This window comes from Myodes glareolus, chromosome 1 (assembly GCF_982192425.1).
Source record: "Myodes glareolus chromosome 1, mMyoGla1.1, whole genome shotgun sequence".
NCBI lineage: Eukaryota > Metazoa > Chordata > Mammalia > Rodentia > Cricetidae > Myodes > Myodes glareolus.
In genome coordinates this window covers 129,220,371-129,246,550 of record NC_142026.1, presented here as the reverse complement: position 1 = coordinate 129,246,550, position 26,180 = coordinate 129,220,371, and the positions used below count along the sequence as shown (strand labels likewise).

General features: G+C 40.9%; 1 protein-coding gene across 1 annotated transcript in view; it reads left to right on the top strand.

The window, feature by feature from the left end:
* The window catches only part of Syne1 (spectrin repeat containing nuclear envelope protein 1), a 477,339-nt gene that overhangs the window by 154,076 nt on the left and 297,083 nt on the right, over positions 1 to 26,180 (top strand). Inside the window, exons 18-34 of the mRNA XM_087912026.1 lie at positions 335 to 537; positions 2,737 to 2,901; positions 3,348 to 3,500; positions 4,475 to 4,618; positions 6,230 to 6,403; positions 8,909 to 9,067; positions 9,662 to 9,826; positions 10,677 to 10,811; positions 11,174 to 11,332; positions 11,523 to 11,731; positions 12,303 to 12,411; positions 13,788 to 13,952; positions 15,969 to 16,136; positions 17,088 to 17,252; positions 18,320 to 18,460; positions 21,269 to 21,429; positions 23,328 to 23,483. Coding sequence (XP_087768152.1) covers positions 335 to 537; positions 2,737 to 2,901; positions 3,348 to 3,500; positions 4,475 to 4,618; positions 6,230 to 6,403; positions 8,909 to 9,067; positions 9,662 to 9,826; positions 10,677 to 10,811; positions 11,174 to 11,332; positions 11,523 to 11,731; positions 12,303 to 12,411; positions 13,788 to 13,952; positions 15,969 to 16,136; positions 17,088 to 17,252; positions 18,320 to 18,460; positions 21,269 to 21,429; positions 23,328 to 23,483 — 2,731 coding nt within the window. The remainder of the gene's footprint in view (positions 1 to 334; positions 538 to 2,736; positions 2,902 to 3,347; positions 3,501 to 4,474; positions 4,619 to 6,229; positions 6,404 to 8,908; positions 9,068 to 9,661; positions 9,827 to 10,676; positions 10,812 to 11,173; positions 11,333 to 11,522; positions 11,732 to 12,302; positions 12,412 to 13,787; positions 13,953 to 15,968; positions 16,137 to 17,087; positions 17,253 to 18,319; positions 18,461 to 21,268; positions 21,430 to 23,327; positions 23,484 to 26,180) is intronic.

Here is a 26,180-nt window from a genome sequence, read left to right as displayed (position 1 = left end):
TCTTCCTGTGTGCAGTCATCTAAGATAGAACAAAATAGGCACTCACTTTTCTACGCTGCAATTTTTCAGCCTAGTTTCAATTCCGAGGGGATTAAAGGCAAAAAAAAAAAAAGTGGAATAACTTGAATATAGATGTGAGAGCTTAAATTACTGTGAAGATAAACTTTGGAAGATATGTTTGCTTACAATTGGTAAATATCTGCCGTAATTGTTGAAAATGGAATCTTATATGTCTGGAAGATGCTCATGCCTCCAGTGCATAAGAACACGGGAAAAACATCTAGGGGGATTTTAAGTACAGAAAGGAGATCGTCACCGGCTGTTTCTGATTCAGTGGAAGAAGCTGAGAATGTGATGAAATTCATGAACGAAACCACTGCCCAGTGGAGGAATCTCTCGGTGGAGGTGAGGAGCGTGAGGAGCATGCTGGAGGAGGTGCTTTCCAACTGGGATCGCTATGGCGACACTGTGGCTAGTCTTCAAGCCTGGCTGGAGGATGCCGAGAAAATGCTAAGTCAATCCGAAAATGCCAAGAAGGTAAGGCTGTTCATACGCAAGAAAAAGGCATGTTGCGGAATCGTGAAGGAGAGATTGCTCACTGCAGAGTGCACTAGGGGCTGTCAGATATCTGCAAGTGTGACTCAAGAGCTCTCTCTAACGAGATTTACCCCTAGGAGAGTTCAATGAAATCAGACCTGTAAAGACTGCTGGTAAAGTTCTGTTTAAACAGTCCCCTGTGAGATGGACCCATTCAACTTTTTCATTCAGAAGGACAGTAAATGATACTAATCAACTATTGATAATGGGGTAGCCAAATCTAGTGAGCAATAGAGGGTGCTATATACACACTGAGTTGTGTATAGATGGACCTGTCTAGGGCTCAGCCTTGGTACAGTTCCTATTCAGGCTGTGATTTCCTACACAAGGCCTACACACACACACACACACACACACACAAACACACACACACACGGGATTGAATCTGAGTGACAGTACACACTCGTGGAACAACTGGGCCACCACTACCTTGATCTCTTTAGATATTCACTTTTGGGTTTTATAATCACTCCATCAAGAATTTTATTGTGCATAGGAGCGAGGTCTTTTTCTGTTTTATTTTTTACTATATTTAAGCATGTATGAGTGTGTGCATGGCAGTAACTGTCTTATTCCAATATCCTTTACCTGGAAATAGCTAATAAAATGGACAGTCACATGTATGTATGAGTAAATATACAGACAAATTTGTTTATATATGCAATGCATACGATTTTTATCTAAACCTGATGTTTTCACATGGAAAGTCAATATTTGTATAAAAGGCATTATACTGTCAAGCTCCCGTAAAGAAGGGCAATACATGCCTTGAAATGAATTACCTCTTTTATTATTAACCAGTTATCGAAGATTTATTCATTTGTTGCATGTTTGTACCAACCAATGCAGCATTCTAATATTATTCTCTTGTTTCTTCATTGATATGGACTAAATATCCTTGTATTTCTAAAGAGGGCAATAAGCGTAGACCATGCATATTTGGGCCTTTGCTAATCAGATGAACAATGCTCCAATATGTGTCATGGGTGATGGTTGGATCCAAAGAAATGTACCAGGAACAGGAGTGTTCCCAGCTCTTTGTGTAGGAAAGCCTCCCACACATGGCTTATGGGATGAAATCAGAGTTACATTTGCACTGTGAGGAGTGTGTGCATGTGTGAACGCATGCGCCTAATCTGAGATGAGCCGGAAGCTGTTTCACTGCCAAGTGCATTCCCTTACATAAATTAGAAAGGAGGCTACTGTGTTCAATGTCCGTGACTGAAATGTCTGACCTACAAATGTTTTCTTTGCTATCTGGATGTAATACATATGCATATATACGTATATTCCGATTTTAGACTGCTTGCACTGTTTCCTTGGTACAAACAGCAAGAAAAAGTCTCTGATATTTGAGGGATCGATTGCCTCTTCATCTAGAAAATGAGAATATGTAAATGGTCTCTTGTTTTCTTTCATCTTTAGCAAAATGCCCCATAGATGTTCTTAGCTGACAGAGTGAGGTGCACTGACTTGTGCCTGTAGTCCCAGCTCCTTGCCTCACTCAGTGTGGGGGACGGCTTGAGCCTACAAGTTGGGGACTAGCTTGGGCAGCAGAGCAGCTCAACTGTAAAAAGCAAAAAGATGGACTTGGGAGACAGCTCAGTGAGTAAAGTATTTGCTAAGGACTTGATTTGAGTCCCCCGAATCCATGTAGAAATAGGCAGGTGTCATGGCTCATAATTGTAATTCCTGCTGTGAGGAGGCAAAGACAGATGGATTTCTGCGACTCACTACCGGGCCAGACTAACACAACTTGGCAAGTCCCAGGCCAGGGAGAGACCCCAGCTCAAAAGAAAACAGAAAAAAAAAGAAAAAAGAAATAGAAAACCAGGTGGATGATGGGACCACTGATGCCAGAAGGAAGATGTTCTCTAGCCTTCCTAGGCACGTGTACATACACACAAAGACAGCCATAGAACCATGAAAGGGCGCGCACATGTGTGTGCACGTGTACATGTCAAAAAAGTAAAAGATAAAAAACAAAGACATCTGGCATTTCTAGCTCATATTTTGAAATTTTATTTAAAAATCCAAGTTTTGGAAGACAGCTGAAACCTATCTTAAAGCTTACACACCCTTTATTTTCGTATCCATTGTTGGTGTTTGACTTACAAGCGCATGTCCTTTCTTGCTTAGGATTTTTTTCGAAATTTGCCTCACTGGATTCAGCAGCACACAGCCATGAACGACGCTGGCAATTTCCTGATCGAGACTTGCGATGAGATGGTTTCCCGTGACCTGAAGCAGCAGTTGCTGCTGCTGAACGGGCGGTGGAGGGAGCTGTTCATGGAAGTTAGGCAGGTATGTGCTTCAAATCTCCGCTCACTTCAAGTGCGCGTGCTATCGAGGTGGCAAGCTGTTTGCTGACAGGCAATTTTACTGGACTTATTATGGTAGAATATAGAAGTGTTTCAAACTGTGCATCATTGCTAGCCATTCATTCTTTGCTGTGTATGATGGAGGAACAGTAACAGAATGCAGCATTTGGTTAAGGATTACATTGACATATGGAGCCTGCATAGGCAGAGGGATTTACTTTTCAAATCCTGGCTCTCCACTGCTTGCTTCTTCCATTTCTTTTCTCCTATCAAAGTAACTGGATTCACTTCAAACTTATTTAAAATAAGTATCAAGAGCTAGAATCTTTATGCCGTTTATGAGACTGTGTATGACACAGTGAAGGCTGTGAGTGTCTGGGATCGGAGCGTCACGACTTTCACACGCGTCTCTCCACCTTCTCCTCACAGTATGCAAGAGCTGACGAGATGGACAGAATGAAGAAGGAATACACAGACTACACTACCACCCTCTCTGGTTTCGCAACCGAAGCCCACAGGAAACTCTCAGAGCCCTTAGAAGTCTCTCTAATTAATGTCAAGTTATTAATCCAAGACTTGGAGGTAAGAACTTTCTGAATCAAGAAAAGGAAAGCATACTGTGAAAATAAAAGCTAGCCAGTTGCTCAAGGAATCAAAAAAGTTGTTTTTCTATCTAACGAATAATTTTGATGGGTCTACATATTTGTTGACTTTTACAGAAAATAAACTTGAATTTTAAGATGATAACTTTCTTTTGAACATATGAAGCAATTTTAATATAATTTTTCAACATGGGATTCTTTTCCTACATACAAATTATGAATTATTAGGAAGAAAACAAAGACAACTTTATACAGGACTTCCAAAGAAATGACCTAAACAGTAAAGGGTTTGTTACATGAATTTGTCATTTACATCTTCCTAAAAGCCGATAGATCTCAAAAGTAAAAAAAAATGGGATTATCTGATGATAGAAGAAACTTGAACAATATCTTAGATGAGGAAAGTAGACCAAAGTATTGTCCTTTGAATTTTTATAAAACTTTTAAAAGTACAAATACACACCAGAAAAAAAGAAACAACGGTGGTAAGACTTTAATCGCCACTGCGTGAGAGGATAAGAAATTAAAATTTCCACCATACTAAATATCGAAGTTTCTCCAGTGACAGTAGGTTTTTTAAAAAGTAAATTTCAGTTTAACTTTTAAAATCAGAATTTCCCCCGTGTTATTTACATACGTTTACATACATTACAGGCATGCATATTTCCATTTCACATTAACATATTTTAGAAAGTATAAATGTTATGTCAACTAATTTTGGTGTTGACTTAGGAATATTTTATTACTTTAGAAAAGAAATTTTAATATATGAGTTTAGTATAGTGCTGCTCGCATGACACTTAGAAAGAAAAGTGAAGCCTTTCCTATAGGAACTGGTGCTGAGGACAGAATCTTACACCGTGCATATTGATTTTTGTCCCGCCCTATGTGGGATTCTGCAATTGAAATGAGATGTGTTGTACACTAATTGAATGGCTTCAATGACTGACACAGGATATTGAGAAGAGGGTGCCAGTGATGGATGCTCAGTACAAGATGGTCACCAAAACAGCACACCTCATTGCCAAAGAAAGTCCCCAAGAAGAAGCTAATGAAATGTTTACAACTATGTCCAAGCTCAAAGAACAACTCTCCAAGGTGAGAAAACACTTCACACTACAGCACGCTGTGGGATAGCCATACTGCCTGGAGATGCTTCCTACATCCTTGGTTACCCATGGGCACATCCTCCGCTGGTCCACTAATGATACCTGAGATCCTTGATTTAGAAACTTCGATATATATTTGAAAAATAAAATGGGATGGTGATACCAGTTGACATCTCTCTTAACTTGGGCTCTGCTTCAGTAGAAAAATCTGTGTTTTTGTGTGTTTGTATTTCATAGCTGTTGATATTATACTGTTTTAGAGACAGGACCTCCCTATGTGTCCCTGACTATCCTGGAGTTTACTAGGGAGACAAGCTGGATGCATACTTCCATCAGTCCTTCTGCCTTTGTTTTCTGGGCATTGGGATGACAGGAGTGTCTATCCAGTCTGGTGTACACCATGTTTTCTTCCTGCTGTTTGGGATGCAGGATGCTGACGGCCTTGCTCTCCAGCCCAGGAAAGATCAATAAAACACAATTGATCAATAAAACACAATAAAACACAAACACAAAAATGAGTTGGCAGTAGAGTCTCTTGGGGTTGTTCATGGGAAGGGCTGTGGAGTCTCTCTGAAGAGGAGAGAGGGGAACTTTCAGTTGAGAAACTTATATGTCAACACTATGTTCTACAATGTGAATGCATTTCTAGGTATTCACCTCTGCAACAGCGTAACAAAAGGCAGTATTTCCTCCAAATATTGTTTGTGAAACAGTGCTGGTATAGCTATCCCATTATTACTTTCATTGTTAATATAGAGCTACTCTCTTTCCTTGGTCTTCTGAAAGTACCAATAGTGCTTTGGATGAAACTTTAAGATAACAAGGAGGGAGGTGATTTCCTTAACAATTATAAGATTCTAGTTTGATGCAAAGACAGTCAGGCAGAAACTCTGGGGTACTAAGAACTTGGGACGGCACCATGAAGATAATGTAGATGTAGAGATATTAAAAATAAAGACAGACAAGGGCTGGGAAGTTCAGGCTGGGTTGGCATCCTCTGACATGGAAACCTTCATGAATAATTTGGTGTATATCAAGATCTTGGAACGAATATGACATTGACAGACAGACAAAACCTAGAGTTGGTGAGAGGAAGGAAGCTGAGCATCTAGAAGAAGTGGTTAGCAGGTTCATCTAGGTGCAGAGTTCGCGTGCAAAAGCTCAAAAACATCAAACTAAAAGCCTCATGTCCTCTAGACAATGTGGCAATAATTCGTGACTGCCTCGGATCAGATTTCAGTGCCAAAGTGAGAGTGAATAGCGTGGTGTCTAAAGAGGAACTTGATACCATCTGCCTCTTCTTTGGTAATAATTTTCATGGTGACGTGCCATCCAGATGGACAACTTAGATGAATTTTCATGAGAAAAATTGCACAGTCCTTCGTTTGTCTCAGTGGTGTAGTATTTTTGTGGGCTTTTGTTTTTTCATTAGCAAAGCTTAATCGCATAGCACAAAATAAAAGAACCCTCTTCAGAGATGTTGAAGCACCAAGTGACCATCTCATGAAAAGTTCTTGCAAACTAAACACCATGATGGAACTTTGAGGATCTAATGGCTTCTCATGGATTTTTTGTTTTTGTTTTTTTTCCACTTTCAAAGGTCAAAGAGTGTTACTCCCCACTGTTGTCTGAGGCCCAGCAGCTGTCGGTTCCTTTGGAAGAACTGGAGACACAGATCACATCCTTCTATGACTCACTTGGGAAAATCAATGAGATTATATCTGTTCTTGAGCATGAAGCACAATCTAGCTCTCTTTTTAAACAAAAACACCAGGTAAGAAAAGTCCCTTTCAGAGATAGCCTTATTTTAAAGTGTATTTAATAAGGTTGGAGCATTTTTGATTGTCACAGAATTCAGTTGGTATGGAAGCATTTTTTCCAGAAGAGTAGGGTACTAGTAGCTCAAACCAAAGTGTATATCTTACCTAAAGAAGAAAGCCTGCTCTCTGCTCAGTGAAAGCACTCGAGACCTGAACTGTTTCCAGGGAACAGTAGTGTTGGACACTTGGATCAGGTGAGAACTAGCCTCTACAATTCCGGGTTAAGAAGTTCTCTGGGAGATGAGGGAAATAGGGGCCAGGCAGAGGGGTGAAGTCATCAACACTAGGTGTCTGAAAATGACATATAAAGACTTCTTCCTTCAGATTCTCATTTGAAGGAAAGTTCTGTGTTGAGGACAATTAGGAAAATAAAGCTGGTTGAGCATCTTTCTTTGCATCTTTGAACTGGTCACATGAGCTGGTGACACTCAGTGCCATTTCTCATTGCCAGTTCTGCATACACTTAGGCTGAAAATTCTGAATGCCAAGTGTGGGAGGTGGAATTCTCCTTGGTGTCTCTCCAAAATAAGTGATCTAGCTAGGAGAGTCAAACGGGCTGCATTGTCCGGCAACAAAAAGGGTTCCCATAGGGGAAAGACTTCTTTCTTCTCTACCATGGGCTATTTAGTCTAACCCTGTATTTTCTTCAGCAAATCTGTGGATCGTATTTCATGAATAAAATTCATGAGAAGTTTAACATTAAGGGTTTAATGTAAAAGTTTTTCCATTTGCCCTTTAGGAAGAAAAGGAAAAATGTGTAAGTGTTCAAGTTTTTCATCTTTTTGGTGACTTTCTTTAGAGAATTCTCATGCTGACGCTCAGCACTTGTGTCTCGGAAGTTACTTCATTAGCTGATAACTTTGTTAACTTCTAAAACTGCACACGTTTCTCATGCCTTGATTCCTTGTGCATATGCTTTCAAAATGTATAAATTAATTATGTAATTGTGCTTCATTTCAACCAGGTATTGAGAATATGTATTTGATTATGGGAATAAGTCTGCTTGAATAGCCATAAAACTATGTAAATTTGCCTGCTCTGAATTTTTCTGTTTATATTTAGTGAGCAGGTCTGTGTGCTCAGATCCTCCTAGTGAGGGGTGCATTTAAATAACCTATTTATTTGGCTTATTGTGAATGGATTGGCCCTTCAGATGAGGGTGTGAGTGTAGGAAACTTTCACCACTCACTACACTAAATGAAATAAATGCATAGAAGGGACAGCCTCAGCTAGCAGGAGTAGCCTCAGCTAGCAGATGGAGCAGTGTGTCTGAAATGAGTGACAGGATAGTCAGAGTTTAGGCTTGCCATAGCACATGGCTAAGTGTTTATTAACCTTACTTTCTTCATCTTAAGCAAACAGTGGTCACATATTACAATAAATATTCAATTATTATTATGGATAGTATAGTGACAAGCATTCAAACACTCTATTTGAATGATATGGCATATAGAATAACAATTCATTTATTTTGAGAAATGATAACATTCCCTAGTTTGCCAAATTACTCTAAATTATGGTCAAATAATCTTTCCATCATTAAAGTCATATATTATTGACAATAAATCTTAACATATTTACAATATACTTTCAGTCTCTACCCTTTGAACTTCCAATTGTTCAAAAGGAAAAGGTATGCCCTAATTCTCTTTTGTCAAAACAAAAGGCCTGCTTTAAGTATTTGCCTTTAGGTGATCAAAATGGCATCCAGATGAACAGTTTGAATGTGTTCTTTCCAAAACATTGAAAGTACAGAAATGCAAGTGACGGGCATCCAGGTGGGCTAGACTGTGTCCACTCCGTAGGATGCAAGGCCAAGAGGCAGAAGGAAGGGGCCTGCCCATCACTATTTCATCCCATCTGAAGGGCGTGGCAAAAGCAAGCAGTTTCCCAGACTTGTCAGTCTTCCACTGGCTTTGATTAGGTCTCATTAGGAAGGTATTGGCTTGGGTTGCATCCTTTCAAATCTATCATGCACAAGTGATGTAGAAACAGTTGCACTGGATTCACCAAAGGAAGTGCGTGCTGTGTTAAATTTACTTAATGTAATCAAAACCTGATAAATAAATTAGTTTGATTGTTCTCTTGAAAAGCCATAAACCTGCCTAACAGCCAGTTGGGAGAACATAGTAACTAGATCACTTTTATGTCCTGTCATTTTCTTAGTGTTAATAAGATGTGCATGAAGCATAAAGAAGTCTAAATCCTCACTGTGACATTTAAATGCCTGTTATAAAAAGCACTGATCTCAATGATTGCTTAAATCAAGTTCTTTTGAAAAGAACTTGTTTCTCTGTACTTTTGATTTTACTTATTGCTCATTTAAAGTCTAAACACGGTACAGTGTTGTTACTTACACTGGTGCCTCTCTCCCTCTCTTCCTCCCTCCTTTCCTACTTCCCTCCTTCCCTTTCATTCCTGCAATACTTAATACCACCATGTCTTTCCTTTCATTGTAGGAACTGTTAGCTTGTCAAGAAAGCTGTAAGAAAACCTTGACGCTCATTGAGAAGGGCAGTCAAAGTGTTCAGAAGCTCGTCACCTTGAGTCCTGTGTTAAAGCATTGGGACCACACCAAGTTACAGAGACAGATAGCAGACGTCCGTCATGCCTTCCAGGTAAGCCATGTCCCTGCTTTAGACACGGAAATCCAGGAAAATAGAGAGTCAGGACAAAACACCTCACTCTCTGGTCCTTGAACACGGAACGTTTTATTATGTTTTCCCCCTAGCATTAATACCCTTATAATGAAATAACTTTCCTCCAAGTACTTTCTAAACAAATAATGATAATAGCTCATAGTGATGTCATAGTACCACCTGGCCAAATGAAGTCTCAATACTGAGAAAGAAGCTTCCAGTTAAGGTTTTTAGTTTTAGTAGATTGCAAACCTATAGGTAGCCCATCTATAGGTGGTTTCAACAGTAAGTTGAAATTTAAAGAAAAACTCACCTCTGTACTGAAAATGCCATGTACATCTCTTTGTTGTTTCTCATTATTATGTAAACAAGTATTTATGTAGTGTTTCTGATGTATTATTAAAAGTCATCCAGAGATGCATTTGTTTTGGAATGTACTGGATGACGTGTCTACATTACACATGACACAACCTCGTTCTATGTAAGGGATTCTCATGTCTGTGGATGTTGGTACACTTGGGGCTCCCAGAGTGAATGCCTGGGTACCAAGGAATGATTTTTTTTTGCATTAAGAATATGATCAAGAAAACTGGGGAATGGAAGAAGCATGTGGAAGCCAACAGTCGTTTGATGAAGAAATTTGAGGAGTCCCGGGCAGAGTTGGAGAAGGTGCTACGGGTCGCTCAGGAGGGGTTGGAAGAGAAGGGGGATCCAGAGGAACTCCTTCGGAAACACACAGTGAGTCTGCTCTGTGTACATCAACCTGTATGTGCTGACCCCTCATCTGAGACAGTAAACTAAAAAGACTGACCTAATTTAGGAGAGTAGGGCATGAACCTTAAAGGCAGCAGACCCAAGAAGTGGATTTTCCAATCTTTCTAGAGGATTGCGGTCTGAGCTTCATTTGTCATGCTGGAGGGGTTCTCATGAGGACTCTTTCTGGCCGACAGAGGGACACTTTTTCATAGGTCATAGGTCAGGAAGGAGACTTTGCCTGGAAGGTCTTTTCTGTTACCTCGTCACTCTTAATGAAGGTTCCCATCTTCATGACTTCACCCAAACCTATTAACCCCCGAGGCCCTGGCTCCAAATCTAACCACCCTTAGGCTTAGGATCCTGACATACATGTCTATGGGGGACATTGTTCCATCCATAGCATGAGTATTAAAATACACACATGATAGGTGTGGGATGATTCATGATGAACATCATGACTGACACATGTTACAGGTAAGGAGGCAGGGATAGAGGGCATGGAGATCCTATACTTTCATTCTGATTTTGCCAAAGAGGACCAATATCCCTGTCACCATGGAATCAAGGTTTGGGGTAATCCAGTAGCTTTTCAGATTAGCCTACCAAAATTAGGAACTTTAAAGATGTTTTCTCTTATAATGTAGAAAATAACAGAAATGTCAGATGTGAAGACTCTGACTCAGATCTATGAATGTTTATAGTTTGGCTCCAAAGAAGGATAGAGTTGGCTGAAGGTTTGATGAAGGCAACTATCTGCTGGCCATTCGGCTCAGAGCAATGTGATGTCATTACCGAGCACGACATCCTAACTGTGCCCCCTCCTCTGTGGTAGGAGTTTTTCAGCCAGCTGGACCAGAGGGTCCTCAATGCCTTCCTGAAAGCCTGTGACGAGCTCACAGACATTCTCCCAGAACAGGAGCAGCAGGGTCTGCAGGAGGCCGTGAGAAAGCTGCACAAACAGTGGAAGGTGAGTGGGGAATTATGGGAACATGAGAAATGCATGCCCTGGAATCTGTTCTACAGTTCAGCAAGTTCGAAAAAAGAGAAGACTGAATCAGGACACTTTGGCATCCCAACAGGACATACGCCTGCTCAGAAGCTTCATTTTGTCTTTCTTTTTTTTTATTAATTAATTTATTTATTTAGCATACAATGTTCTGCCTGCATATATGCCTGCCCACCAGAAGAGGGCATTGGATCTCATAGATGGTTGGGAGCCACCGTGTGGTTGGCTGGGAATTGAACTCGGGACCTCTGAAAGAGCAGCCTGTGCTCTTAATCTCTGAGCCATCTCGCCAGCCCCCTCATTCTGTCTTTTTGTGGATGCAGGATCTCCAGGGAGAGGCACCTTATCACTTGCTCCATCTGAAAATCGCAGTGGAGAAGAACAGATTCTCAGCCGCTGTGGAAGAGTGCAGAGCTGAGCTGGAGCGGGAGACCAAGCTGGTGCCACAGGAAGGCAGCGAGAAGATCATCAAGGAACACAGGGTGTGTGCCACACCGTAGAAAGACTACTGTGTGGGTTAGGGTTAGAGTTTCTTCTAGTTAAAGATATCATGGTCTTTTACATTGCACCCCCCTCTGCCCTACCCGTGAATCTGCCTTTAGTTCTCCTGTGAGACTCTAGAGAATCTAGAGGCTTCGCACCGGGGTAGTGAAAGTGTTTGTCATGTCTTAGGTTTTCTTCGGTGACAAGGGTCCTCATCATCTCTGTGAGAAGAGGCTGCAGCTCATAGAGGAACTGTGTGTGAAGCTCCCGGTCCGGGACCCAGTCAGGGACACATCCGGAGCCTGTCACACGGCACTCAGAGAGCTCAGAGCTTCCATCGACAGAACATATGCGATGCTCGTGGATGACCCAGACAAGTGGAAGGGCTATACCGGCAGGTACTGGGCCTTTCCAGAGACAGCTCGGTCTATCTTAATCCTTTTCTTCAGAGGTTGCTCTAAAACAGGGTATGGTAAAGACTTTGTTTTAAGCAATAAGAAAGTCAGATTGCTTTCATCTTGCCCATGCTTTTGTATATCAAGGTACTTCATTTTACTTATTTGCTTTTTTAAAATGATTTTCAGTCTAAAGCAGGGTCTGGATTTTATTTCAAAGTAACCCTGATGTTCTTGACGTCCAATAATCCCATTCGTCTTGGTTTTCTCCTGTCCCCTCCTCACAGGAGGATGTCTGTCTTTATTGGTTAATGTCACTCTAGTGAGACCTCAAGTGGCTTCTTTCCTCTCAAGCTCTGAGACACACCCTTGTTCTCAGCTGAGCTCCATTTAAGTAACTGACCTCGGTTTAAGTTATTAACCTCACACTTGCCTTGGTCTTCAGGATAAAGTTTCCAGAAGGCGCCATCGATTTAGTCAGCCCTGGCTCCATTTCCGTGAATTCAAAATATAAATGTGTCTCACCTTCCTGACAGTTTGCCTCTTTTGCAGTAATATTCTTATATGCTTTCAGGTTTTCTGAGTTCTCATCTTGGGTGTCTGCAAAGGAGGCACGGTTGAAGAAAATCAAGGATGAAGCCATTGACACTGCCAACCACGATGAGGTTAAACACGTAGTAGATGTAAGTTCTGAGCTGGTCCCTTCTAGAGGAAAGGTTCCAGTGATTAAACACTCATAATGTAACTGGTTTGTTTGTTTGTTTGGTGTGCATGTGTATGCACGCACGCGTGCATGTTTGTGTTCTATAAAAACCGATTTCTATATAGTTCTTTAAAGACATCTCTTTGTATTACTGTACTAAGGGGAGGTTTTTCTCCCCTCTATGGTGCTGTTAGTAGCTTTGAGATTTAAGCATGTTTAGTGATGCCTCTAATGCATATTTACCTAATGGGGAACGCTGGAGCAGGAAACAGCATGCATGATCGTAGGACATAGATTTGAGAGTTGTTACCGGAAACAGGAGTGCTGTGTGCTTTTGTACAATACAGTTTTAACCAGACAACTTGAGGACACAGAGAAAGTAGGGGATTCTCTGAGTGTTTTTTTGTTGTAATCAAACTGCACTGGTTCCCTTCAGCTGCTCTAGAGGCAACAAAAACTCAACCAAGGTAACAAAGCTCCAGATCTGATTATCGTGTTTATTCTGTAGCTGGCACACAGCAGCCTTCTCTCTTAGGAAGACTTTCATTCGGTATACATATACTAGAGTGCAATTCTCTGTCAACATTTCTAATGTGCGAAACCCACGTATCTACTAAAACCGAAGAGAATGCTTTGTCTTTCTGCCACTGTCTTCTTTTTTTTTTCTCTTACTAATTTATATAGTTGCCCAAGGTACTAGAGAATGCACTAATAACATTGAGTTTATTATTAATAGGTTTTTTTTGTTTGTTGCTGTTTTAGTTTTGCTTTTTTGTTGTTGTTGTTGTTCTTGTTCTTGTTCTTGTTTTTTTTTTTTAAAAAAAAAAAAAAGAAAATCTTATCTTGGAATGCAGAGACCAATTTTGAAGCTACCTGCTTCCTGTCTGCTATGTGTTTTCCCCTGCCCTGGACTAACCATAGCTAGCACAAATGGTTGCCCCAGGTACAACGTCAAAAACTAGTCCTGAAGACTTAAGGCTGTGAAATCTTCTCAACAATGTTGTGGATAGTGAACCCTCCCTGCTAGTTAGATCTTGCTCCCACTTAGGAATCTTTTCTGGCTAGTTTCATGTCAACTTAACACAAGTTTGTTAAAATCAAGGAAATAACTATAAGCACCTAATTTAATTTTGAAAGTGATTTTAGGAACAGGCTTTGCCCTTCCTTTCAGTAGTTGTTCGGGATGAGTGCGAAGAGCACCATGGACTCTCTTGTTCCCTTCAGTCTGTTGTGATACAACAGCCAGCTCATGCTGTTACAGCCATTTTACAAGCCTTCTTGAGTTGAGTTCTTTCCAGCTGGAAAGTTGTGATTGCTGACTGCTCTTTGTTAGTAAAAAGTCTCCTTTCAAACCAGGAAATCAGAAATGACATCACCCAAAAGGGAGAGACCCTCAGCTGGCTGAAATCCAGGCTTAAGCATTTGATTGACGTTTCTTCTGAGAAAGAAGCACAGAAGCGAGGAGATGAGCTGGCAGAATTATCAAGCTCTTTCAAGGTTCTTGTGGCTTTGCTGTCAGAGGTAATGTCATTTACTATGCTCGACAGAGAGTTCTAAGGAAGGAAGCTATAGTGGGAGCAGGGGGAGAGGCTGTGGGGCCATCTTGATTTTGGTTAAACGTTGGCAAGTAGTTTCACAGAGAAACGATAGTTATTTGTCTGAAGATTGTTAGGAAAGATACACAGGATGCTTGAGTTATGAACAATGATATTGAACTGGGTAATTCAAGTTGATAACCTATGTCTGAGGTCCAAAGATGATCAGTCAAATGGTTTCTGCTATTGCTGGAATCATCATTATTTTGTTATCACTTAAAGATGTGTTTCAAAGTTCATGAAAAGGGGTTTGAGAAGCATGGTGTCATGGTGCATGCCTGCAATCCTAGCTGAGGCAGGAGGAATAAGAGTTCAAAGGCAACTTGGCCTCCATGACAAGTTCAAAACCAACCTAGGCTGCATGGTAAGAATGTATCTATCTATAAACAAAGAAAGAAATAGCAGAAAAGAAAAAGGGAAAAGTAATAAAGATGCTTTAAAAGTCAGACTAACCCAGCAATGAAGCTTAAAGTTTATATCTTATTTCCATATAATCTTGACATTTTTATTCAATGTCTCTAGGCTCCAACTTCCTATTTTTAAAGCAGGGTTTAAAATATACTAATGAAGGAGTGACAAAGACTAAATTCAGTGACAAAGACCAAATTTAGTACTGAATTTAATACTAAATTCAGGTAAATGAGTTGGAAGAGTATTGAGGCAGATAAGTCTTCATTAGCTGCTAACCAGTAATAAGAAAACATCGTCATCATCAATGGTTAGTAGGGAGATCAGGAAAATTCCAATTTAGCAGAGCCCTATTCATTATAAATGTAATATGCATTCTAGTGGGATAAGGAATATTCAATTACAGGTTAAAGCATTCGAAGGTCATGTCTAGTAGGATCCCTTCCACTCGTCCTCGTGCACGTAGGAAGCTTGAGAAGCCACATGGAGCAAATTTAAAGCTCATGGGTTTGGGAAGGGAAGATGGCATAGAACGGTAAAGTAGTATTTGATGGCCATTTCCAACAAATGTTCTATTACTTCCTTCTTGTTTTTTCTCCCTTACGGGATTTAAAAAGTATGGACTCAATATTTTGTATAAGGTATTATTATAGCCAGATAATATCCTTGAGATTATAATTAAAGGACCCCAAGATAGGAAGTATAAAATAGATACAACTTTATTATTCTGTGTTTTCTATCAAGTCATGGACATTTCTTTTTTTCTTAGTTTTAGAATAGATTGTTTTTTAATAGGGTACAGAATGCTGTTCAGTGAAATGAAACTCTTGCTTGTCTAAGTGACTATGCCATTGAACAACAATTAAATAAGACTTGAAACTATGAAAGACAATAGAAATTAGACATATATGAATCGATTTTTAGCTGCTAAGACACAATTTATCTATACTCTTAAAATATATACTATATCATAGGCTTTAATGGAGGAATTTTATTCAAAGTACATAAACCTTGAAGTTAATGAGTTCTGGAGGGTTTAATATATCTGTTTAATATATCTGAATTTGGGTAAGACAATAGACCTTGCATCTCTATAAACACAAAATGTTCATGTGTGGGGTAATGGGAGAATTAACCAGCTTAATTAGAGAAGTTATTTCTGAGAGTTGGAGCACTGACCCAGCATTTAAGGGTCCTGGCTGCTTTGCCAGAGGGCCAGGTTCCTAGCATCCATGTGGCAGCTCACAACCATCTGAAACTCCAGGCCCAGAGGAATCTAACACCATCTTCTGGCCTCTGCAGGTCCTAGGCATGCATGTAGTGCTGAGATACATGCAAGCAAAACTCTTATTCACATCAAATGAAAATTGATGTATTAAAACTTTTAAACCACTATATGGTGTGCACTAAAGCATTTCACTGTATAGCTTGGCTGTATACAATGTTCATTTGTCCATCTCATCTCCATGTTAAAAATATTCCACAAACCTTGCTAGTTAGCATATGATTTACTTTTTTTCCTATGAAAATTTAGGTTGAAGAGATGCTAAGCAACTTTGGAGAGTGCGTTCAATACAAAGAAATAGTGACAAGTTCCCTTGAGGAGCTGATGTCTGGTTCCCCAGAAAGCCAGGAGCAGGCTGAGAAGATCCTGGACACGGAAAATCTGTTTGAGGCCCAACAGTTGCTCCTCCATCACCAGGTAGAGAGTCCTCTTTATTCGCCACGTGCCCAATGTTGGTGGGAGATGGAGAATAGGGTCTGAGGACAGGGATGGAGAGGGGGAAAGGAAAGGTCGAATGGTTCAAAGCGTTTGGCAGTTCTCCTCTGTTCTTTCTGATAAACATTATGTATTTCAGAATATCCTGGAGGACAAGTCCCTCAACAATTTAGTTTGCAAAATTATAACTTACTTGAAATGCCAGATATTTCAGGCGACTTTACTCTTGCAAAAGATTAGAACTAAAAGCAAAGTAATTATATGTATGTATGTGAGTATGTATGTGTGTATATATGTGTCTATTGATATATGTATATTTGTATACGTATATATGTGTATACATGTATATATGCATTATGTGTGTGTTTATGAATATATGTATGTGTGTATGAATAGTGTGTTGTGTAATTGTATGTATGTGTATGTGCATATGTATATGTGTATGTGTGTATGTGTGTATAATAACCTCTTTTGGTGATGGATTGAAGCCAGGACCTCCAAGTGCTGATGGTGGCATTTTGTTACCTTCCTAGAAACTCTTGATTCTTGTATCTTTACAGCACAGATAACAAAATGGAATGAGACCTCTTTAGAGTCAGCAACTATTTTAAGATGCCTGTCAAACTAATTGTTTTATTTTGGAGTGTTGCATGTATTAAATGTTCTCCAAATTCACTCACAGTTAAAATACTAAAGGCCAAATAATTTACATTTCACCATTCAAACCATGGGCCATGTTTAAGAAACACCCATATTTGGTTAATTCAGGGTTCCTGATATTAATGTTCTAATTATTAGCCTCTCCTTTAAAACATAGCTAATGCCTACACCATGTGAGGCTTTGCCTTCCATACCACTGATGACATGATTACAGCCCGGCATAGCTTCATAGAGAATACAGTTTCTATTCTTCTGTTGAACAACTACTTCTAGCAAAAGACAAAGATGATCTCAGCCAAGAAGAGAGACCTCCAGCAGCAGATGGAGCAGGCACAACAGGGTGGGCAGGCAGGCCCAGGCCAGGAGGAGCTGCGGAAGCTGGAGAACACCCTTACAGGCCTGGAGCAGAGCAGGGAAAGACAGGAACGGCGCATCCAGGTAGGGCTGGGCTGGCTCAGTGGTGCTCTGGCTGGATGACGTCCTGTCTCCAGCAGGAGCCATGTCACTCCAAGTGCTGATGGTGGCATTTTGTTACCTTGGTTGTTTTCAGTCCTAACACGCTTCCAGTGGGGCTCTTGTAAACAGCACATTTGGCACGTGTAGATGCTTATCTTAGTTGCTCTTCTCATTGCTGTAACCAATACCCAGCAAGGAACTGTTAAAGGGTAGAAGGGCTTCTTCTTCTGGCTTACGGTTCAAGGGATACATTCCATCATGGTGGGAAAGGCATGGCAGCAGGAGCCGGGGCTGACTGATTGTGTTGCATCCTCAGCCAGGAAACGGGGAGTGAACAGAAAGTGGGGACTAGCTACCAAACCCAAAGGCCTGCCCCTAGAATTCCCCTCCCTCCAGCAGGGCTCCACTTCCTAAAGTTCCCATCCCCTCGCCAGTCAGCTGTGGACCAAATAGCAAACACAGGAGCCAATGGGAAACATGTCACATCCAAATCACAGCAGTTTTTTAACAGAGTTTCAGGACTTGTCCCCAGGCTACACACAGTTCTGTGCTGGAACCAGGATGCATTGCTCGCTTGCTGAATCCATGAACTTGGTCATATTGTTTCTCATATTGCAGAAATGCAGCCTCCACACCTTTATCCACCCTGTGCTTCAGGGTGCTGTTGACACACCACCTAAAGATGATTTTGAGTTTTTGCCACTTATCAATCATGTTTTCTTTCCCGTTTTCCTCTTGCCACCCCCAGCCTTTCTTGACAGTGATTGAAAGGCTCTTTCCCCGTTAGTGAGCTACATGTTATAACCACATCTGTAGAAGCACAAGACATCCCATCTGCTGGGGAGCTCAGAAGTCATCTGAAGCCCCAGAGGCAGGAAAGAAACGCTGTCAAAAACACCAGGCTCCTCTTCAGTCAGTGTCGCTGTGTGATGTCACCCTTGCTACAGCCGGCAGCCTAGGGAGTGAACGAGCAGGCAGTGGTTGTGTTAGGATTCAGTCTGGCCATTTGATATGCGACGTGACGTGTCGTTTATCTCTTTGTCATTTAGGTCAGCTTGAGGAAATGGGAGCGATTTGAGACGAACAAGGAGACGGTGGTCAGATACTTGTTCCAAACAGGGTCCAGCCACGAGCGCTTCCTGAGCTTCAGCAGTCTGGAAAGCTTGTCATCAGCGTTGGAACAGACAAAGGTATATCAAGGCCATGTGGCTCCTTGGTCTCCACCATCACTGTTAGTATTACACATTTACTCAATTCCTACTATTTACTGATGACCCAGTCTCTTCGGTACATGGCGGAACAAGAATGTAAGTAGGATTTACACCTTAAGAACTAAGACTTTTGTGAAAGTGGGAAGGTACGAGTCCCCTGACAGAGAAGTGTATAAATGATTGGATTTCTGGAGAGACCGAGATTTATGACTCAGTTGGGTAAAACTGAGAGAAGCAGGGTTTGGAGCCGGAAGGTGGACAGACAGATGTTCTTGGATAGAGGAATGCCCTCAGGTGGGAAAGGAGTTAGAGCGATGGCTCAGTCCCGTGGTGCGAGATGAAAGGGCGTTAACCTGGAAAGCCGGGCAATGCTTCAACAACAAAACCTCAAGTGTTACAGAGAACTGGGCCATTTGGGAGTTCCTCAGGAGGTCACACAGCCATAGATGTACCTCGGGGGAGGGAATGTCTAAGCAGACCTAGAAATCAAATGGAAAGGGTGAAAGGCTGGGGTGCTGTGCACAGTTCGAAAGCACTTTCGGAGCCTCACTGTGTACTTACACTGTCACACGAGCGTGTGGAACCGACGCTTAGGGCTCTCATGACCTCCTTATCCACTTATCCTGTTTGACAACCCTTATTCTAGTTGAGAACCCGTGGGTGGTTGTGCTAAGGGACTTTGGCTTCTTCCATATGCTGGTATGTGATGTGTATACATGGCAAAATCAAGTTCAGTATTTCCCAACAGACACGGACTGGCATGGAAGTAAATGTTTAGAGAGCTGGGGCTGAAGGTTGCTCAGCTCCTAAAGAGCAGAGGCTGGTTTCTCCTATAACTCTACCTGATGCAAGCCAATTCTTGTCTAATGCCTTTTGCAGCCTTTCGCACATCATAGTCTCAGGACTCTGGCGACAACACCTTACAACATCATTCTATGTTTGTTTAGCTTTGTTTTTACCAATCTTCTTCTGTTCTGTGAAGCCCTCTGCATTACAATTTCCTGTGAGTAGTACATGCAAAATATTATATAGAAAATTACAAGCAAGCGTTTTCAAACATTGCCTCCGTGACTCTGGAAAACATGGGAACACAGCCATACGGGCTGACACTTTTGATTGTGTTCGAGGAATTACACTGAGATTCGCGATCTTCAAAACTGGACCAGCGATGGCCTGAGGGCTCACAGGTAGTCAAGAGAGGGACTAGATGCTCTGACATCAGCAAGCATTGTGCTTTAGGACAGTGTCCATCTCTGTGCCTTCAGGGAGTACTGCCTAGTTCTATTTGAACCATAGGTGACTTCTATACAGCGACAGTGATGCTCATGGAAGACTCAATGGGGATACTCAAGAGAGACAATTGAGTCTTTCAAACAGGAAAAGCTATAATTCCACGATGTAATTTTATCCCCTGTGGTATTATTATGACTTTAGAAATGATCCTCCTAAGTGTAGTCTTCTTATATGGTATTGTAGAATAATTTGGGGAGATGATTTGAGTGACAGGCTGCCTTTTACAAATATTTACATAGCAATTGTGTGCTGACTAGTTAAGAAAGGGGACGCTGATGAATGTTTAAAGCTCGTGTCAGATTTCCTTGCATGAGAAGAAATAAGACATTAATTTTCTTCGCTCAAGATTATCACTAAGGTTTATGTTTTCTAATTTAATATTCATCATTATTTACCTGGCAAGATTCAGGTGGCACCTAAAAGATAGCAATGTTTCATTCAGATTAAAACTTTTGAATTAAAATAGCCTCGAGCTGCTGAGAACCAGCAGGTGGAATGCCCAGCCTTCATCTGCATGAAAGATGTAAAAATGCTAATTGGTACCTGCCAGCGGAAGGCACTTAGAAACGAATCTGCTGGTGGATGCTGAGTTCCCTTCCAGACGAGAACGTGATTGCATCCATTTCTCACGCACACAAAAGAGCCTGGAGAGTAAATCCCCCACAGAGGGGAAACAAGTGGTACAGAGTCACAGTGCAGGTTCAACTCCTTCGCACTCAGCTCTGCTGGCACTGGGTACGCGGCACTGTTGGGAGAGTGTCTGCCCAGCACACAGGAAGCTCTGAGCTAGAGTCCTCAGTGGGTCAGTCTAGCATGATGGTGTATGCCTACAATCTCAGCATTCAAGGGGCAGGGAGAGGATCAATGCAGAGTGTGTTTGTGACCTGCTTGGTGTGCGTCAGATGCTGTCTCAATTACAAAGCCAAAGACCTGAAAGCTTCTTTCCTTCACGTTGCATGTGTATAGAAATAAAATAAGATTCCCCAGCATTAAAAACGGACTATATTACTTCTCAGGGAACTAATAACTTCTTTCTATAGAGAAAAAATACATAAGAAAAATCGCTGGTGCTCAGCGTTAGATAAGATCCCTCCATCAGACAAATAAATTTTTCTGTCAGTTAACCTACAGACCTACTGTCCCCGTGTTCAAAGAACTAGTAACTGTCGGTTATTTTGTGAAGTGACCAGTAGTAAATGAATATATTTAAGGATAAATTAATGAGTATAAGTATCTCAGAATTCGGAATGATAGACCCAAATCAGGAAAGAATGGAAAACCAATTCTACACAAACTAGCAAAGACCTTTTAACAAAGCTTTTAAATAGCTTCTGGAAGTCTGTGCCTTCATCTCGAGCATTATGTGACCATCTCTTGACCAATCTCTGAAGAATGCACAGTTGGCCCGAACGCAGCACCCAAGAGTTAAAAATCCTCATCTAACAGTGCTGCCTTCTTTGTTTTTTTGTGTTTGTTTGTGTTTTTTTTTTCTAGGAGTTTTCTAAGCGGACGGAAAGCATTGCCACCCAGGCTGAGAACCTTGTCAAGGAAGCCTCAGAAATGCCGCTGGGACCCAGGAATAAACAGCTGCTTCAGCAGCAAGCCACGTCAATCAAGGAGCAGGTCAAAAAGCTGGAAGACACGCTTGAAGAAGAGTATGTGCTTCACAGCTTCTGACCTTTGCTCTCTGGGGTAGCATCCCGTGCGGTCTCTCCTGTCTCCTATTCCAGTCTTTCAAAAATCTCAAGGTGTCTGTATGTTCCTACCTGTCTTGAGGAAGCAATTCACAATCCAAAAGAAAATTGTTCTCAGCCCAGGAACTGGTATCCAGAATAATGAAAGTATGCAAACGATGTGGTGTTTACATCCTACACTGGTATATTCATCACTAAGCCATATCTATTCATTTCTGTGGCCTTCATATTATGCAGAGGCAATCTCCAAAAAATAACCCATGTTTACTTTTCTTTTACTATTTTATTCTAGTGTCCCTATTAGAAGAGGAAATAAAGGCCTAAGAGCTTATCATGTAGAAGAAATATCTCAAACTTAAAGTTCACAACTGTGTCCATAGTACCTCAGTATTCAAATTACCGTGAATTCAGATTCCCCTTCCAGAAATTACCCGCAAAACTCTATCTTGATTTGAAACTTTTAATATTTATCTGAAAAGAAGAAATAAGCTTGTGTCCCTGGGATATCCTTCTACAGAGTTTGGGGATAAGCTTTCGATATCATAATCAATAGTCTCTAAACTAATATTGCTAACATTCTTATTCAGTGACACATTGAGTAATAGTCCATGACTCTCAAGAAACAAAACGGCAATCACAGGGAGGGGTTCAGAATGTGAAAGCTGTTTTTTAGAACTCTTGGGGCCTTGCATTGAACACTTTATATTTGCCTAAACTTTAAACTTCGATCAATATCTTATTTGAACTGACTCAAAACTTTGACAACTTTATATTTGATAAACTTCGCCAAACTATGTAAACAGCAAATCTGAGACTATATTAGAAACAAAGCTACTTCTAAATGGATTACAATAACCATTTAAAGCTAAATTTTATGTAAAATCCTGTACTATAAGATGATTGCATTTGCATTTTTTATACTGCTAAGTGCATTAGACACACACAGGGTTCAAAGTCGAGACTGTACCACTATTGAATTTGACAATCAGCTGATGCCATGTTTGTTCTTGGTATCAAGTGCCTTTTGTAATAAGGTATACTCAGTTACTCTTCCTTCACCCAAGGATATCAGTTAGTCTAGTGCTAGGGTTAGTATAGTTTCCTAGTTTCTTTCTAAACTGAAAGCCATGTTCACCGGGTTATATGTCCAGATCTAATACCAACTGAGATTCTCCAGTTGAAATCCAATTCATTAGACTTACCGCACAGAGAGCCAATGCTGTCTGTAAATAGTTTGGAAGCTCATGAATGAGTGTTTGTGAAAGTCTTTTGGAGTCAGGACTGTAGGAGACCTGTGACTCACAGAGACCATAATAGGTTACAAACCAAAGGCTTCATGGAACTGATGGCGGCAGGTGCTGCCCTGCAGCCTGTGATTAGACCACGGCTCTACCTGGATTGACAAATGTGCACTTTACCAAATTACTTCAGTATAAAGTGTCCCAGTAGCACCTCCCGCTAAAAGCAAAGGTAGCCTGTCAAACGATCAAACCCCAAAAGCTGTTCTGGGAGAGTTTCCTACTCTGAGTTCTGAGGGCAGCTGCTTCTGTGCAGAGTTGGACTATGTGGGCACAGACCCTTAGAAGTCAGCACAAAACCGTGTTCAAAGTGCAGCTCCGCTCACAAGGTAGCATGGTCGCTGCCTCCGCCAGCGCCCATTCCCCCCAAGAGACAGGAAGGCTGGGCTCAGACAGGCAGCTCACATCAAGTACGTATGATTCTCCTGCTCAAACAGTTTCCGCTCTGAAAGAATCATGAATATCCCCAAGACCTTTCACCTGGTGAAGTATAGGGGAAAAAAATTGTCTTGCTATTCTTTGTGGAAATACTGCTTTTTAACTTAATTTGGTTAATTTTAGTATTAAAACCATGGAAATGGTGAAAATCAAGTGGGATCAGTTTGGCAATAATTTTGAGAGCCTGTCCACCTGGATAAGTGAGAAAGAAAGCGAACTCAATGCCTTGGAACCATCAGCGTCTGCCTTGGACGTGCAGATCAGTCGAATCAAGGTGACCTGCACATGTGTTATACTTACCATCTCTCTTCCTTTCTTACATTAATATCACCAAAACCTATTTGATCCCAGGACAAATACTCCATTCTTCCGTGGCTCATTTAAGTTGAACTCACGCCAAGCTAAGAGGTCGTGATTGATGATTCTTTCCAGATAAAATTGTGTGTTAATACTGTCTGACTTACAGATTCAAAGTCAATATTGTGTGCGATATCATTAAACTATTTTTTATGGTTACATTATTCTTTTCCTTGATTTTGGTTTGATGCCCATGGACTGCCCTGTTCATACATTTATACATCATGAAATATATTCATCATCCACAACTAACTGCCCTATTTAAGAACTGTTCCAAATGTCAGCCTTAAGTGTTAGGTGTGTTAGCCAGGGCGTGGTGGCACATTTCTCTAAGTCCAGAAATCACAAGGTAAGGGTAAAGAGATTGTCAAAAGTTCAAGGTCAGCCTGAGCTACTACTGAGTTCCAGGCCCTTCTGGGACCCTGTCTTAAAAAGCCAAACAAAAACACAAACACAAACAAACAAACAAACAAAACAGTCTCCACCCACGGAAGATGCATTAGCGGCATTTACCCTTACTAACCAGCAGGGGGAGCTAGAAATATTTCTTTTGTAGAGAAAGCCCTTAGACCTGGTGTTTATTCTTTTTGTGGATGAACTTGTTGTCTGGACAGTCATTCTGGTGCCTTAGCGCTCCTGCTGCCAAAAGAGCTAGCTATACAAGTTATCACTGACCATTTCAGTAGAGCAGCTAAAAGATGTGAGCTAAAATAATTGAGACTGGAGTGAGCATCCTTTGTTTATATATATTCTTTAAGAATATTATATATATATACATATATAATATGAGAATTTTCTATATGTGTATATATATGTGATATATTTTGATCATATCTAGCAGCTAACCTCCGCTCTAATGCCTTTCAGAATCCCCACCACGTCCTCCTTCCAAACTCCATGTCCCCTTTTAGATATACATTCTCTGTTTTATACAATTTCATGCCACACGGATTCAGATTCGGTCACTTCTTTCTGCTATCTCTGTTCACAGTTTAAAATGGAAAACTCCTCTGCCACTAAATATAATAATAGATGCCGAAGTGAGGACACATTTCACGCTGTGACTCAGAACACGTGGCAGCCATGTGCAGGGTGGGAGGGTGACATGGTGTTCAGCTGACACTGCTCTTGATCACCAGGCGTCCTGCACAATCGGAGATCCCTGGGATGTGGCAAACACAGCCTGTCCAGGAAAGCAGCTGCCAATCCCTGAGACAAAATTCATGAATATTTTAACTCTTTAATAAAAACATTTTCATTTAATCATTTTCACTAGATTCTAAGAAAGAGAAAAGGCCACATTTAAATTGGTCCCCAAACTTCTCCTTCCAAGAATTAACAAGCACTTTATGACTGACTTTATTCATCCAGTAATTCATTTACTGTAATATTTAGTCTTATCAGAGCAGTTCTGAATTGTGAAAATGATCAGATGTCATCCCATTCCTTAGGAAAAACTAGAAATATTTAATTACTAAATATATAATCAGTCATAGATTTTTCTTACCATCAAACTGGAGATACATTTTGATGCATCCAAAATCGCACTTCAGTTATGATCTGAAATACATAAAACAGATATGAGTGACAAAAAGGTGTGTGTCAGCAAAAGCAATAACAGAGTGGAATCCAAAAGACTTTGATATAGAAGGTTCATATCGTAACGCCAAACTGATGGTTACACTAATTCAGAAAGATTAAAAATACATTTGCAATATTCTTTCCCCCTTAAATCAAACTGACAGTTAAAATTAATAGGGCATTTGCGGGCTGTAAAGACAGTCTAAGCCCATTCTTGTTCAGCATTGTGTGTTTTTCCAAAACTGACAATTAGCAACAACATATTCCTGGCTCACTTTCCCTCTTACCTCTGCTAGGATTCTCTCTCTCTCTTTCTCTCTCCCTCCCTCTCTCTCTCTCTCTCTCTCTCTCTCTCTCTCTCTCTCTCTTTCTCTCTCTCTCTCTCACACACACACACACACAGCCTCATGATCTAGTTCACAAATTTGCTGGTGAGATGAATGGGCCTGAGAACTCATAATTTTGTTCTCAACTAAGGTTCCTTCTGTTATATGCTGTGATTATGTAGACAAATTACTGATGCATATTAGACAATACACATTTTAAACTGTGAGTGTTTTTTTTCCCAAAAAGAATCCAATAAGACAGCAAAAGAAACAGAGACCTTTTATGCTCAGGTAACAGTTGTCTACCAGGTACCCCATGTAGCCATGCATATAGAAATTGAGAATGTAGATTTTGCCAAGCTGACTTTAAGGTGACCCAAACTCTTTCCAATTGTCTCATCGTGACAGAATTCACGCGTTTATCTTTCCTAGGGTAACAGTACTTTCCATTTAATATTTTCACATTGTTTTGCTTGATTTGCAGCCCTCAGAGAAATGCCTTGCATTTTCCTGTGTTTGAGACCCCCACCCACTGCTGTTCACACACATGTGCACACACACACATGTGCACACATCCTACACAGCTCTCAGTTCTTTCCCTGCAGTGCCTGACATTATTAAGTACCTTGTCTGTCCCAGATTAAATGGATGATATGTACACATTACTTTTCTGTAGACTACCTAGCCAAGGAAGAGAGCAGTGAAATTCCAG